Source organism: Gossypium hirsutum, chromosome D11 (assembly GCF_007990345.1).
Source record: "Gossypium hirsutum isolate 1008001.06 chromosome D11, Gossypium_hirsutum_v2.1, whole genome shotgun sequence".
Classification (NCBI taxonomy): Eukaryota; Viridiplantae; Streptophyta; class Magnoliopsida; order Malvales; family Malvaceae; genus Gossypium; species Gossypium hirsutum.
Genome location: NC_053447.1, coordinates 613,541 through 629,084, shown reverse-complemented (window position 1 = coordinate 629,084; position 15,544 = coordinate 613,541). Strand labels below are relative to the sequence as shown.

At 32.4% G+C, this 15,544-nt stretch overlaps 4 protein-coding genes across 4 annotated transcripts; 2 read left to right on the top strand and 2 right to left on the bottom strand.

Moving 5' to 3' along the window:
- Window positions 1-313: 313 nt before the first annotated feature.
- Window positions 314-4,799, top strand: LOC107904642 (zinc finger BED domain-containing protein DAYSLEEPER). Its single transcript, XM_016831084.2, has 6 exons — window positions 314-749; window positions 849-922; window positions 1,015-1,062; window positions 2,204-2,425; window positions 2,729-3,609; window positions 3,686-4,799. Exons 3-6 carry the CDS (start codon window positions 1,023-1,025, stop codon window positions 4,586-4,588), a joined length of 2,046 nt encoding a protein of 681 aa, XP_016686573.1. The 5' UTR covers window positions 314-749; window positions 849-922; window positions 1,015-1,022; the 3' UTR covers window positions 4,589-4,799.
- Window positions 4,800-6,023: 1,224 nt separating this feature from the next.
- LOC107904643 (oleosin G) lies at window positions 6,024-6,789 on the top strand. The gene has a single exon (XM_016831085.2). The coding sequence runs from the start codon at window positions 6,109-6,111 to the stop codon at window positions 6,613-6,615; it is 507 nt and encodes a 168-aa protein (XP_016686574.1). The 5' UTR covers window positions 6,024-6,108; the 3' UTR covers window positions 6,616-6,789.
- A 1,078-nt stretch (window positions 6,790-7,867) lies between these two features.
- On the bottom strand, window positions 7,868-8,761 carry LOC107904644 (uncharacterized). Its single transcript, XM_016831086.2, has one exon. It carries the CDS (start codon window positions 8,554-8,556, stop codon window positions 8,101-8,103), a length of 456 nt encoding a protein of 151 aa, XP_016686575.2. The 5' UTR covers window positions 8,557-8,761; the 3' UTR covers window positions 7,868-8,100.
- Window positions 8,762-13,128: 4,367 nt separating this feature from the next.
- Window positions 13,129-14,998, bottom strand: LOC107903073 (inositol polyphosphate multikinase beta). The gene is made up of 2 exons (XM_016829129.2): window positions 14,858-14,998; window positions 13,129-14,193 (listed from the first exon to the last, which is right to left on the bottom strand). The coding sequence occupies exon 2, from the start codon at window positions 14,157-14,159 to the stop codon at window positions 13,305-13,307; it is 855 nt and encodes a 284-aa protein (XP_016684618.1). The 5' UTR covers window positions 14,160-14,193; window positions 14,858-14,998; the 3' UTR covers window positions 13,129-13,304.
- Window positions 14,999-15,544: the final 546 nt, after the last annotated feature.

Sequence of the window (15,544 nt, the reverse complement as noted above, 5' to 3'; positions counted from 1 at the left end):
TTATTAAAAACTGATTCTTTTACATTAAAGTAAGGTACATGTGACATATTATGTGTTACTGTTTGATTATTCTGTCAATTATATCAAATTTTACCCGTAAAAATAGATAAAATTTTTAATAAAAAAGTCAATATAAAATCTAATTTTCTAGAGATATAACGCAATTTGAATGTTATTACAGGGTGTTTTACCTCTTACAAACATATAAAACAGTGATACATTTTGTTATTGTCCAAAAGAAAAAAAGGTTGAAGCTAAAAGAGTTATTCAAATTGAGCCATACAAATAGCTTCCAGCGAGGTCAACCTGGCCTGGCTTGGGCTTAACAAATCGAACCATTAAGCTTCACTTACTGTTCCTAATCTCGAGCCAGCCAGCCACTTCCCTTTTTTTTTCTTTTTCTTTTTTTATCACAAAAAGAAATGGCATTGATTCGATATCATTACACACCAGCCGAGCCAAAAATAAAATAAATAAATAATAAAAGTGGTTGCTTTTATTAGATGTAAAAAAAGTCATCCGTGTCGTAGACTCAACTCGCTCCTCGGCTCTGTTCTTATAGTTACTGTTTTTTTTTCTCTCTCTCTTTGGTTTCATCGGCTTAGATCCAGCTTAGATCTACGCCGATCTCTTTTATTTCCCTCCATTTCTTCCTGCTTTTCTCTTTGGCTCCTCTTATTTTTGCTTATTTCACCAATTTCAAAGCTCTGAACTATAAGTGAAGAACAAGAACCCAGATTTGATTCGGGGTTTGTTTCTAACCCAGATATTTTTTAATTTTTTTCTTACGAAACAAACAAAACCCATTCTTTAAAACCGGCTCTAATCTCCTTTTATTTTGTTTTCAGGATTTTAATTTTAGGTTTGGATATCAAATTAAGCTGAATTTCTGCTGGTTTCAGCACTGTCTATGACTTTTGGGGTAAATTTTGATTTTATTTTCTTAAATTTTAAGCCTTTTTTTTTTGGTTAGCTGCACTTACTTCAAATTGTTTGAAATTGTATCTTTTGCAGGGAATAAAATGGAGTGGAGTGTAAACAATGCCTTCAAGAGTTACAAAGGTATCTTCTAATCCCTTATTTTTTTTCAAGTAATTTAGCTGGATATATATATATATATCAATTCACGGTGATTTCAAACTTATAAATGCGATTCAGGATAAGATATTAATTACTATTAGAACTATTGTAACTAGATTCAGTTATACAATTCAAGAATCAGTTAATCGGTTGTAAGCTCTAGCTTCTCTCATGCTAAGGTGTATATATACCCTTCTTCTATTCAATGAAATTTAAGCTAGAATCATCTCTTTCATTCATGAGTAATTGTTAGTAGTAGTTATTACCTTGTGTGAGATATTCTTTCAATTGCGGTCATCTTCTAGCTTTGTTCTTTGTGTTTACGTTATGTAATTCACTCACTTCGCGGATTTCAGCTAATTGTTTTTGGAATTCAGTTTACGAGCTGGGATTCTTCAATTAATTGTATATAATTATGAAGTCCCTCAATGTTCCATAATAATTCTACATGATATGAACCCTACAAACTGATTCTAAATATAATCATATTTAGTTGGAGGTTGCAGTGAGGTTTACTGGGATAATGAGAAATGGAATACTATTTGAGTTATTCTTTTTACAATTATGTTACCCAGACCTGGACGTGAGTATCCAATATGGGATGTTCAACTTTCTCTTAGTTTTTCCATGTATTTGGAAGGGTTTTGGATGGTCTTATCTCTATTCCGATGTTCAAATACGTCTTGAACAGGTGCCAGACATGGATATTTAAAAGAAAACGAAGAGTCAAAATGATGTAGATTTACAGTGTGTGCACGCGTGTGTGTTGGGGCCTCCTTTTTTTCTTTTTATTCGATTCAACTACACCAGAGCCCTTTTTTCCTACACAGTGTTATGACTGACCTTTGAACTAGAACTATGAAGAGAAGAGGATTTGCTCCTATATTACATTGTATAAGAGACTTATTGATACCTTAGGTCAGGAAACGGAATGTTCAAGTTATTGAAAAGGATAAAACTTAATATTCACATTAGAGCTGGATTTTTATTGATTTATTTTAAATATTAATAGCTTTTAGCTTGTTATTGGTTTATTTCGCGTTGGAATTTGGAAGTCTTGTGAACGTAAGTACTACTTCCGTTATGAGTGTATTTATACTTTTAATTGTTGCCTTTGTTGCAGATATGGAACCCAAAAGCACAATGGATATGGTGCTCATTCCTAATATGGATACAATTGATATTGTACTTGGTTCTTCAGAAAAGGGAAATGTTGTCCCCTCAGCAAAGCCTAGGAAGAAGACAATGACATCGGTTTACCTCAAGTATTTCGAGACAGCTCCTGATGGGAAAACTAGGAGGTGCAAGTTTTGTGGGCAGAGCTATTCTATTGCAACTGCAACAGGTAAAGCACTCCGGAATTGCTTCGTTTTGCCCTTTGCCTTTTTATGCTCCATTTAACAATTGTGGCTTTTTACTGTGGTTTGGGTTTATGGATATGGTATTTAGCAAGCATATTGCCTTGTTTTAGCCTATGATCATATGGCACTCATTATAGTTATCTTATTCATCTGATAACCGTAGGCACCTTGGTAATCAGATGGCTCATGGGTGTTTACCATGGTTTGAGTTAATGGATATGATAATATGGCTACTATTTATTTATATTATTATCTCATCAATCTGATGATCCACCTTCATTGTGAAGGCAATTTAGGAAGACACCTTAGTAATCGGCATCCTGGGTATGATAAGACAGGGGAGAATGTTACTAGTTCAGCACCACAGCCGTCCACCACTCCCACCGTAATCAAGAAACCTCAACAACAAGGAAGAGCACCTCAGGTCGATTATGATCATCTGAACTGGTTGCTTATTAAATGGCTTATTTTAGCTACTCTACCTCCTTCAACTTTAGAGGAAAAGTGGTTAGCAAACTCCTTTAAATTTTTGAATCCATCAATACAACTATGGCCAGGTGAGAAGTACAAGGCAGTATTCCGCGAAGTTTTCAGGAGCATGAGAGAAGATGTTAGAGCATCTTTGGAACAGGTTTCTTCCAAAGTCTCGATTGCTCTTGATTTCTGGACTTCATATGAGCAAATATTTTACATGAGCATCACATGTCAGTGGATTGACGAAAACTGGTCCTTCCGAAAGGTGCTTCTCGATATATGTCAGGTACCTTACCCTTGTTCCGACTCCGAAATATATAACTCGCTGGTAAAGGTTCTTAAGATGTACAATATTGAGAATAAAGTTCTCTCATGCACCCATGATAATAGTCAAAATGCTATCCATGCTTGCCATGCTTTAAAGGAGGACTTGGATGGTCAGAAAATGGGGCCCTTCTGTTTTATCCCTTGTGCAGCTCGTACGTTGAGTTTGATTATAGATGATGCATTAAGAACAACGAAACCCGTTATTGCCAAGGTCCGGGAATTTGTACAAGAGTTAAATGCATCCTTAGATATCTCAGAGGATTTCATTCAATTAACAACAGCTTATAAAGAAGGTAGTTGGCAATTTCCGCTTGATGCTTCAGCACGGTGGAGTGGCAGTTACCAAATGCTTGATCTTGTTCAGAAGGTACTTTTTCTTTTTGTATGGAGTTTGGTGGCTAATGATAAAATTTGATTTTTAATATTTTTAAACATTGAAGCAGGCCGGGAAGTCGATGGATGCCATTGTCAGGAAGAACGAAGAGATGTTGGGTAATCGGATGTTGCTGAATACTGCAGAGAAGAATGTTGTCAATATTGTTCACAATTACTTGGAGCCTTTCTACAAAGTCATTAGTGAGATATGTGTAAACACCCCACCTACGATCGGGATGGTTATTGTCTACATGGATCACATTTCGGATACAATTACAACACGACAACCACCAGATTGGCTAAAGAATCCCGCTGAAGACATGGCCAAAAAGCTCAGAAGTTACAACAACCAAGTTTGCAACATATTCATCTACATGACAGCCATTCTCGATCCCCGTATTAAATGTGAACTCATACCTGAGAGTCTCAACTCCGAAAACTATTTAGAAGAAGCACGAGCCCATTTTGTAAGAAATTATTACACCACCCCTTTTTCATCCATGACAAGTGGATACTCTTCTCAAGATATAGAAGATGGAGGAGCCGTTTCTTTCGCTGAGGAGATCGCTCGAAAGAAACGAAGAGCAAGCATGAGCAATGCCACTGACGAACTCACCCAGTATCTTTCCGAGTCACCAGCTCCTACAAAGACGGATGTCTTGGAATGGTGGAAGGTCAACAGTACACGTTACCCTCGGCTCTCTGCGATGGCTAGAGATTTCTTAGCTGTCCAAGCAACTTCGGTTAAACCCGATGAACTGTTTTGCAGTAAAGGTGATGAGATCGATAAGCAACGATTCTGCATGCCACATGATAGCACACAAGCTATCCTTTGTATTAAATCATGGACTCAAGGAGGTCTCAAGTTAAAATACAAGTCAACCGAGATCGACTACAAGAGATTGATGGAAATGGCAGCTGCTGCAGCTGCAGATATTAGCTCGGCTGGTATCGATAAGAAACAAAAATGATTTTGAAGTTACTTTGATTGACTTGTTTAGCAAGTAATGTAAAGGACTGTCTGACTTAGTTAAGTTGGTAATGTAGCTTATCCCACGAGAGGGATTTATATTTTTCCTTCTTTACTGTTGTAATGTATGATATAAAAATTTATGTACTTATGTACAGTTTAAAAATTGTTAGAATGCTAACCTGTGAAAAAAGATGAACAAATTGATATTACATGATGATTGTAGTGTATCAGTTTTTTATATTTTTCTTAATATTGCAGCACATGGGAAGCTTACTTGACAGTGGCGGATTTTTGACATAAAGTTTTGGAGGGCTGAATTAAAGTTTTAAAAAATTTGAGGGTTTTAATGAGAATTTTCAAATTTTTGATAGGTCTAATTTAAAACGTTCAAAAATTTCAGAGGTTTAATTAAAATTAACAAAATTTGTGAAGCGTTTAATTGAAAATTTTAAAGCTTTCAAAGGTTTAATGAGAACTTTCTAAAATTTTAGGGATCTAATTAAAATTTATAAGAAAATTTAAAGGTATAATTAAAATTTCAAAAACTCTTAACCCCTAGGTTTTAAATCATACTAAAACCTGGTTTTTTTTAATAATTTCTCGATAATTTTTTATTATCATATTTTAAAATTTTTAAGTGATAACTTTGTATAATCTTAAAGTACCACATCATCACACCTTAAAAAAGTCCAAGTTCATGGACCAGATTGAAAAAGATTTATCGGATTCTAAGACTAATGCAAGGAAAAAATTTTCAGGGGAAAGTTGACAAATTCAAGAAATCTTTTTTTTTTTATAATAAGAAAAACAGTATCAATTACAAATTATAAGTAGGATCCGGGAAAGCCAGGCACATCTATCAAGCCGGATGTGATCATCAAGAATTAGATATCGTTTTATCAATATTTAAAATGGTTAAATAACTATTTAGGGTTTGAACTTGATAACTATTCTCATGTTGGGTTTGAATTTTCTTTTTCTAAATTAAACTTGACAATTGTTTCTACATTGGAGCTTAAACTTTTTTTTTACAAGTTCGTCCCTGATAGTTTCTTGCAAACCTTAAATTATGGACTTTAATGTGAGAACAATTGTCAAGTTTAATTTATAATAGGATAACATTGTCAAAATTCAAATAGTAACTTAGACAAAAAGATTGAAGCCCAAATGTGATAACAGTAATCTAGTTCAAGCTTCCATTCACGAACAAGTATTAAGTTCAAGGCCTAATTTAGGGGGAAAAATTTAGGCTTTAATGTGGAAATAGTTGCCAAGTTAAGACCCTAAATGGTGAATTCAACCATATTTTAAATTATTCCAGTGACGTGGCCTCCCGGCAAAGCTTTAGAACTCCAGAAACTACTGTCCCAATCCACGTGTATCCCTTGCATGCCACATACATATCTTCCTCACACTTGTCATCATCAGTTGCCCTATTTTTTCTCCTCACCTTCTCTTTCAACACTTAAACACTTCAACCCCCATTTCCACTTTCTCAACAACAGCCATTCCTCACCCATGGCGGAACGTAACAATCCCACCCACCAACAACAACAACAACGACCGTCGAGAGCCAACCGCACCGTCGTCCCATCCTCCACTTTCCTACAAAAAATCCAATCCCATGCACCCAACACCACCCACTTTCTCGGATTCTTACTCCTCTTCTTCGTTTCCGCCGCCACTCTCTTAATCCTCACTGGACTTACTCTCACCGCCACCGTCTTCGGGCTCGTTTGTTTCATGCCGGTGATCGTCGTTTCTAGCCCCGTTTGGTTCCCGATATGCACCTTCCTGTTTCTCACCGCCGTTGGGTTCTTGTCGGCGTGTGGCTTCGGAGTCGCCGTCGCGGCTGGGTCGACATGGATGTACCGTTACTTTAGGGGAATGCATCCACCTGGGTCGGACCGGGTTGATTCAGCTCGGACCCGGATTTATGATACGGCTAGCCATGTTAAGGATTATGCTATGGAATATGGTGGGTATTTGCAAAGCAAGGTTAAGGATGCTGCTCCTGGTGCATGATTAGCAATGGACTCTTATCCCCTCTTTTTTTTTTTTCAATAGACAAAGATTATATATATTTGTTTTTCGATTTGTGATGATGGTGATTTTGAGTGTTCGATATATTTTTTAAAATTTTGTTTCTTGTTTTTAATTAGCTGAAAATTTTGATAATGGATATACGAGATTTGTTGATTTGAAAGATCTTTTAAGATAGAATGGTGTTGTTGAAACGCTTACAAAAAAATCCAAGATTGGACTTCAAAATTCAGACAGAAAATTAGGAACTTACTATTTGAGACAGCAAAATGACAAGAAATAGTAACTTTTGTCTCTTTTTTCTTTTGTTTTTCAATATGGAAACAAATTTCCCTCTAATAAAAGAGGTAATGGTAAAATAACTTCCTTGAATTTATTTTTTAAAATTCAATTGTTTTCTGAGCCTTTGAAAATTGAACCAACCATGGGCTTCAATAAGATTTATTATTGAGAGGGATAATGAATGAAGATTTCTTGGACCTCATTTTCATTGGCAAATGGTAAATATACATGATTTAGATATATATATATATTCCATTTCTTAATGATTTTTATGACGTAAAATGCGATGCCATGTTTTAAATGGTGGATTTATTATTGTTATTGATCGCCGGTTGATTGACGTGCCATATTTTAAATTTGGATTACAAACTCGTATGGTATTCATGAACTTCCGACAAATATATAAATATTAATGCAAATGTAAGTATATTTTTTCCCAATTTTAATAAACTTTAAAACCGTAAAACGTTGGACTCAAATGTCAACTAAACAAATTTTTTATAAAAAAGGAAGAAAAACTAGTGGCATATATGTTCCTTGCTGATAATTAATTTGTGAGTTAGTCGTAAATCTAAGTTTTATAAGCTCCTTTAGGAATACAAAAAAAAAATGATGAAATTTGTGGAACTCGTCTCATTTTAACTGGAAATGGTAAATATATGGTTTGGGTACACATTTTTTCATTTCTTAATGACATGCAGTATTTTATTTGGATTCTTTATTATTATTATTATTATTATTATTATTATTATTATTGATGATAACCGGTTCATTTATGTGCTCAAAGGATCAACAAAATCCCTAATTTAATTTTGTAATGCTTTTTTGGATTTCGTTCAACCCTTGAAACAAAGAGTTTGAACGGAATGTCAAGTAAACAAATTCAAACTTCACTTTACCCCTAATAAAGGTAACTATACCAAGAGGAGAAAAACAGAAACTAGAGCCAAACTTCACTCACTCAACTAAATCCACAAGTATATTAATTTCCATATGGGCGTCCCAATTTATTGTTTTCCAATACCCGTGATAACGTAATATTGAAAATTAAGGTCCAATTCAAAGAGTTGAATTTTCCACCTATAAGAACGTAACACGTACTACCTTGGAGTCTAGAAAAGGATGAACATAAACCCAAAAAAATAAAAATAAAGTTCTTGTTTACAAACTACCTTGAGCGGTGACCTAATAGCAAGTCTTCTTTGAGGTGAGGTAAGCAGGCATCGGACTAGCACGTGGGGAACGAAACGGCAACTCCTCCACTTGATTTCCTTTGCTATCGTAATAGATCACACCTGAAAAATCTAGCGGCTGACATTTATCTCCCATCAGGATCGCTCTTTGCCATACTCCGCCGTCTCCGATCTCCTCCTCTTCCTTCCCGGTTTTCTCACCGGCCTTTTTCCGGTTCACCAACTTGATCGCCTTGTTGCTAAGCGTCGTCAATAGCCGCTTCGGTCCCGGAGATTTCACCGCCAAGGATCTCGGAGAATCGGAAAGTGAGCCGAACTCATTATGCTTTGGCTTCAGCTTTTTTGAAACTCGGCCGGCGTGCTTGGCCCATAGAGCCTTGAATGAAACGACGAGGCCGACAGTTAACGGCTGCTTCGGCGAGGTAGAGCCATGTTCCGATGAATCCATGCTATGCTTCTCAACTATATATATATATATATTAGAATGAAAATTTAGCGGGTTCAGAGGGGTTTTGAAATATATATATAGGCGAAAGGGTGACGGTCGGTTGACCAGTTGATAGCCGTGGAATTACTGAAAATTTTTATTCTTATTTTATTTTTTGAATTAATTTTTTTATTCTTATAGATGGAGCCGTGGAGGGGACGTTTGAGAGATGGTTCGGTGCTTCATTGCTCATTTTATGTTTTTATTTGACATGTTTTATCATGGACGTAGACCTAATAGTTAGGTTACACGTATAATATTTCATTTTTCTTTTAACTTCTGATTATAAAATTATTTTTTTAAAATCGAGTTTCACATTTTTTCCGCCTAATATGATATCTATGTTTTGTTTTTTCAATCAACTACATATATTTAACAAAAATTATAAATCACGGCAAGCTATTAATATTTAATATTTAATTTGATTTATCAAATTTCATAATTAATTGTTATAAACAACCATAAAATGTGAAATTACAAATAACTTTAAATTAATGGAACTAAAATTCAAGTGTGGTCGTAGAACATAATGAAATTTCACGTGGTAGATTAAGCTTTTAAATATAACAAATTAACGACTTTATTCACATTTTAGTCTTTCATTCGAATATTTTCTCTTCAGGTCAAGTCGTTACGCAAACCTCAAAATTAGTGCATGTTCATATGGTGAACCTATTTTCTTTGAAATTCCAAATCTATTTTGATTTTTGTTAGAACATTTGATTTGGGATATATAGTACATATGTTCAATTTGGATTGGCTCTTAAATATTTCTTAACGCCGTTTGCCAAATAAATCTAAATTATTAACAGAGTCAAAGTTGAATTACCCATATAGTTTAAGGGCTAAAACGTGAATAAAGCCCAAATTAATAATGAGGGAAAAAAATCTTCTCAATTCTCCGATTCTCCGTCTCCCGACCACAAATGCAAAGTGGAGAGGGCAAAAACAGCACTAAGAATCCAAGTGGGATGATGTGATTGGCGTGGGCAGTTGAGGAAGCGAAGTAGGAGATCGAGGATTTCAACGTGTCTTTCACTCTGTTAAGGTGAGAAAAGGAAGGGGTTGAGTCAACTGATTTGGCATGAAATTGAGCATGATCAGTGCCAAGTCTCCTATTCCCAACCATACTCTCTTATTATTATAATATTTAAAATTGGGTAGTGGGGAATATCTCTCACTTGACTCACCAAGCCATCTATCTTGATAATCCAAATGCACTTGCACTTGTTTTGGACCCACCAAAATTATTATGGTATAAAGTAGTTTATTATCACAGGAATTGGAAGAAATAATAAAAATATTAATCTCAAACTTTAATATATAATTATTTAATTAATAGTTATACTTGATTAGTGATTAAAAAATTGGATTAGATTGGTATTTAGGTGGACTGAATTGAAAATTGAAACGATTATCAATTCTGTATAGTATTTTAACTTAAGCTTCCTTGGGATATTATACTACAACTCCTTCAGCTTTGGTTAAAATTATGTTTTTAACTTTTATTATTTTTTACATTTAACTTTTAATTATTTATATATTTTAATTTAATTATGTAAAACCCAAATAAAATATAAAAAAAATATCAATTTTTAGTTTGATTATAATTTCACTTGAACTTTTAATCATTAATCAATTGTGAAATTATTTTATTAATTAAAGTAAAAACTATATTTAATAGTCATATTTTCTTTTTGGAAATAAAATAAGAAATATAAAAATGGTTTAAGTGATAATTAAAAGTTGAAAAATAAAGATGGTGGATAAACAATGGGATTCATGATTCACATTGTTTGCAATTTTAATTTATTATTTTGGGGGTGTTAAGTTAAGTTAAGTGTCATCATAAGTTGTGTAAGCACCCCACATATGTCGCCTCTTTCAACCATCAAAACATTTTTATTTTCAATCATAAGTTTTTAATACAACAATAACCTATAACCAGTCCTTTACATTATATTACATATGACACCTTATGTGGGTGAAAATATATTTGTAACTTTATACAATAATAATTAAATAAAATTTTGACTCAAATCATAATTTAAAGATTTCAAAAGCATAATATATTGCCTTCAATTCTTATTATAAATATATATATTTTAAAAAATATATTAAAAAATAAAAACATTTTTAAATATAATTTTTTTAATTTATTTTTCAATTAAGTTGATACCTGTGGTATTAATTTGGTCAAAAATATTAAGTATATGTATATTCTTACCTAGAAATTTAAAATATTGATCTTCTCGTACCAACTTTTTTCTAATACATAAAAGAGAGAGAGAGAGAGGGGTTATTAAAATTCGATTATAACACACTTATGATATAAGTGGAATTTTTTATGTTAAAATATATTTACTAAATAAGAGTTTGATTTAAATATCGATGAGTCTTAACTCGATTGGTATGGGCATTGTTGTCAATGCAGGAGGACGTGGGTTTAAGTGCGCTGAAGCATATTATTCTCCTATTTATAATTTGAAGAGAGGTTATTAGTAGTTCTAAGTATTGTGTCAAAAAATACACATATAATTAGTACCTATATAATATTATTAAAAAAATAATTTAAATAATTACGTTAAAACTTTGAATTTTAAATTCAAAATTCACTTTATAAAAATATAAAAAATCAATATTTTTGTGCAATATTTACTACTAATTAATATTAGATTGATTTATGATATCTACGTAATTCTGTATAAAGTTTTCTTTATCCTTTCTTTTTCCTACAAATAAAAATGAAGATCCCCGAGGATTAGACCAAATGAAGAATTAATGCTCCCAAGTAAACGTGAATGTCAACTCTCATAGGAAAAAAAAGGCATAAGCCATAAACTACGTACTACCCTAAAACGGGTAGCTTCATGGTGGTGCCGTACAATAAAAACAATAGAAGGTCCCTGTATTATGGTAATTAGATCAAATTAGTCCCTTTATCTTTTAAATAGATCAATTTAATCCTTATACTATTAAAACGAATTAAATAAGTTCAAATTGTAACAAAGTTAACATATACTGTATAAAAAATATCTTGAAAATTATTTTTTCAGCTGTAGTTCAATTCCAAAAAAAAAAAAACTATTCTAATTTGAAATTATTTGATTATTTTAAAGAAATTAAATCGATCCATTTAATAATAAAGGGATCAATTTAATCAGATCACTGTAAGAAAAGGAAGTCTTAAGTATATTCACCAAATATAATATATATGTTAAGGTGAAATACGAATGTAGTTTGATGTTAAACCATAAGTAGAGTGGTAGGTTACCTTCCATTTAATTTAGAATTTTAAGTCAGATTTGAATATATATTTTTATCCTTCAACCCATATATGGAGGCACCTCGTAAAAAGGGTCGACTCATTCTCCACCAAGAGGGGTGGAAATGTTTTTCAGTTTTAGAACCGAATTGGCAAAGGCATCCCATCACCAAATTATACATAAAAGTGATTTATTTACAATTATAGTTTTAATATGTTATATAAGTGGATAAACATGTTGAAATCAACGCAAAGCTTTGCCGGTCCTCATTAACCTTATAAATTATACATAGGGTGGAGTTGGGCGACTTGTAGAATTTGTGGGGCAAAATTAAAATACAGTCAAACCCACAGCCCACCATCATTGACATTGCCCAAAGCAACGGCGACGAGAAAATTTGCCACTCATATTAAAATAAATTTGGAATCTTAAGCTATTAGTTAGTCTTTTCATATTATAAATCTAAATAAAAAAAAACTTAAATCTTATAAAATTTTAAATAAAAACCCAAAAGCATTAAAAAAAGAAATTATTCAACATGTGTGTAAAAATCCTAAATTCCCACCGATTTTCTTGGAACTTTGTTTTTAAATTTTCCTAAAAAAACAAAAACAAAACTACAGTTTAGAAGAAGAAGAAAAGCAGGCCAATTAAAAAGCCTATAAGTTTTAGAAATAGGCCGAATGAACAAATCAATAATATGGACCAGCCTCTGTATTTGGACTTCGAGGCACGACTTACATTGTTTTGCCTCAAGTAGTGTGTATGCTTTGAGTTAATATAGATTTTTTTATTGGTTTAATGATAAAATTAATCCTTTAATATTTATGTGGTCTATTAATTTGATATTAAATATAAAAAAATTTAACAATTTTAGCCTTCGATGTTTACAAAATTTATTATTGTAGTTCTCATTTTAAAAAAATTAATAAATTTGACCATTAATATTTATAAAATTTACCAATTTAATCCTAACCCTAAAAAATATTTTTTCCCATCTCTAGAAATAATTCATAGGGATGTATTTGGTTAAGGGATTAAGAAAAAAAAGAAAAAAAAAGTTACAATTAATAATTCATCTATTTAGTCATTTATTTGTAAATTAAAGTATTTGGAGGTCCTTATATTATAGGAATTAGATTAAATTAGTCCCTTTATTATTAATTGAATTAATTTCATCTTTGTACCATTAAAAATAATCAAATAAGTCCAAATTATAATATTAACATTTATTATATACAAAATATTTTGAAATTAAAAAAAACTCCAAACAATATATTTCAATTATATAAAATCATAAAAAATTAAAAAAAATCAATTTAAACAATAAATATTAACTTTATTCTAAATTGTCCTCGTATTGTTAATATTATAGAGGTCTCATGTATATTCACTTTTATTTCTGAGTACGTACGTACACATGCATATTTCTTATCCGATTCTTTAAATTTTATCTTCCATCGTGGATCCCTTTGAATCGGCGAGAACCTGAGAAACAAACTTAATAAACGAGCATAATCCACCCAAAAAGTTATGATCGATAACACCATTGCCGTCCACAACATGAGCGAAATCAATAAGCTTAACTTCAGCAAATGGTGTCTTTCCTCTCAAAAACGATTCCTTATCGAACAAGAGCAGAACCGAACACGAACGAAAATGGTACATGGTTTGATCTTCAAACCATGTTTTCAGCTCCAATAAACGTTCCAAAATCCCATCACAACCACCGTATACGCTACCAGCAAAGCAACAATCCGGTTCCGGTCCAACATTCGACGAAACAAACTTCCTTAAAACCGATCTAACATCATCTGCTGTAAAGTTCCGGACTAGTTTCCTTCCCGGTTTCCAAAAACCCGATTCATTGTATATTTGTAGTCCGCATATTCTAAAACCTAGAGAGACAGTAGTGGTTGTTTTGTCTCTGTGGAAGCAGTTTTGGATATAATCATTTGATGCTTCGAGGTACCATGTTCTGGAACCGATTTTGATGTCCAAGATGGATGGGTTGAGGTGGTCGGAAGTTATGTCTTGTAAGACGAGGTGGGGACGTAAACCGGACCTGTCGGAGGCTTTTAAGAGTTGGGTGCCGTGGAAAACAGGGAAGAATCGGCGGATGTGGTGTGGAATACGGGTGTTGGATGAGAATGAGTGGTAGAAGGTTAGTTCTCTGGTGCCGCGTTCGTCGTCGTCTTGTAGAGGCTTGTAAAAATGGCCCGAATTGTCTATGAGAGGGCCGAGTTTGCCGTCGATGGCTTGACGACCGGCGACTTGATGCTCTGGAACCTTAAGCATGGTGATAAAATAGGAGCTCGATTGTTCCGGTGACCTGAGAATAAGAAAGACGGAACTAATTACTAAATTCAAATTCCAAAAATTACGTTAACCCGAAAACCACAAACTCGGGAAAAACTTAAGTTACTTTGGTTTTTGAAAATATTGTTTTAAAAGTGAAAAAGACTTTTAATAAATAGAAAATAAAAAAAAAGTATTTTTAATAAAGGAAACATATAAATAACAACTACTTTTTTCAAATAGAAATAAAAAAATACATTAAAGCAACAAATTTAATATTAAAAAAATTGTTAAAAAAAATACTTTGCCTTAGGTTATAACTAGAGCCAATTCATCATTATTTTCATCTTTTTCATTTTTTAAAAGCATTTTTTTGTGAAAATAATAAAAACAAATTTTTAATTGTTTTTCGAATTTTTTTATTTAAAATTTCAACAAAGCACGTTTTTTATGTTATTCAGTTTTTTAAAAAATAAAACGAAAACCACCTCTGTTTTTTGAAACTGTTATTGCCATTAAAGCAACACAAAAGATTTTTTTTTAAAAATCATTTTCTACAAACAAGGGAACTCGAGAAACAGATAAAAGGCAACGAACACCGAAAAAGTAAAAATGAGCTCAAAGAAATAAATGAAAAATAGCAATACTTGAAAGAGATGAAGAGAAATAAAAAGAAAAAGGGAAGAAGATGAACTTACGGTTGAAACAGGGTGAAGAATGATGATTGCACTTTGCAGATTTGTCTTAAAGAAACAGAGAGAATCTAAGTTGAACATAGTGTTGGGTTTGGAATTCAATGTTGGAGTACCGGACTGAAACGTTTTGAACCCAACGCAAGCTTTGCCGGTCCTCATTAACCTCCTAAAATTTTATTATACAGTTATAAAGTCAAGGTGGATGACTTTCTAAGTTCTTAGAATATTTGACCTTAATGCATGATTTTCCTATGGAAATTATAATATATAATTAATAAACAAAATAGATATAATAAATTTTTTGGTCCTTCAATTTTATAAAAACATCATTTTAGCCCTCTGTTAGCTTTTTCACCTCTTTTAATCTTTTTCACCTCTTTTAATCATTGAACTTTAAAAATGATGGAAAAGTTAAAAAAAGTTACTTATTTTATAATTTACTTAACCGAGTTGATGCCAAGTTGACTCATCACATCAACTAAATAATGATATAAATTTATAATAGTTATAATTAATTAATATTTAATTATGTTTAAATTAATTATAATATTTATTTATAAATCTTCTACTATTTTTTGTTTTATCTTATATTATTATTCATTGACAATAATACATTAAATATTTCAACCCTTCTTAGGGGTAAATTGAAACATGGGCCTAATCCATAGCCCACCATCATTGACATTGTTG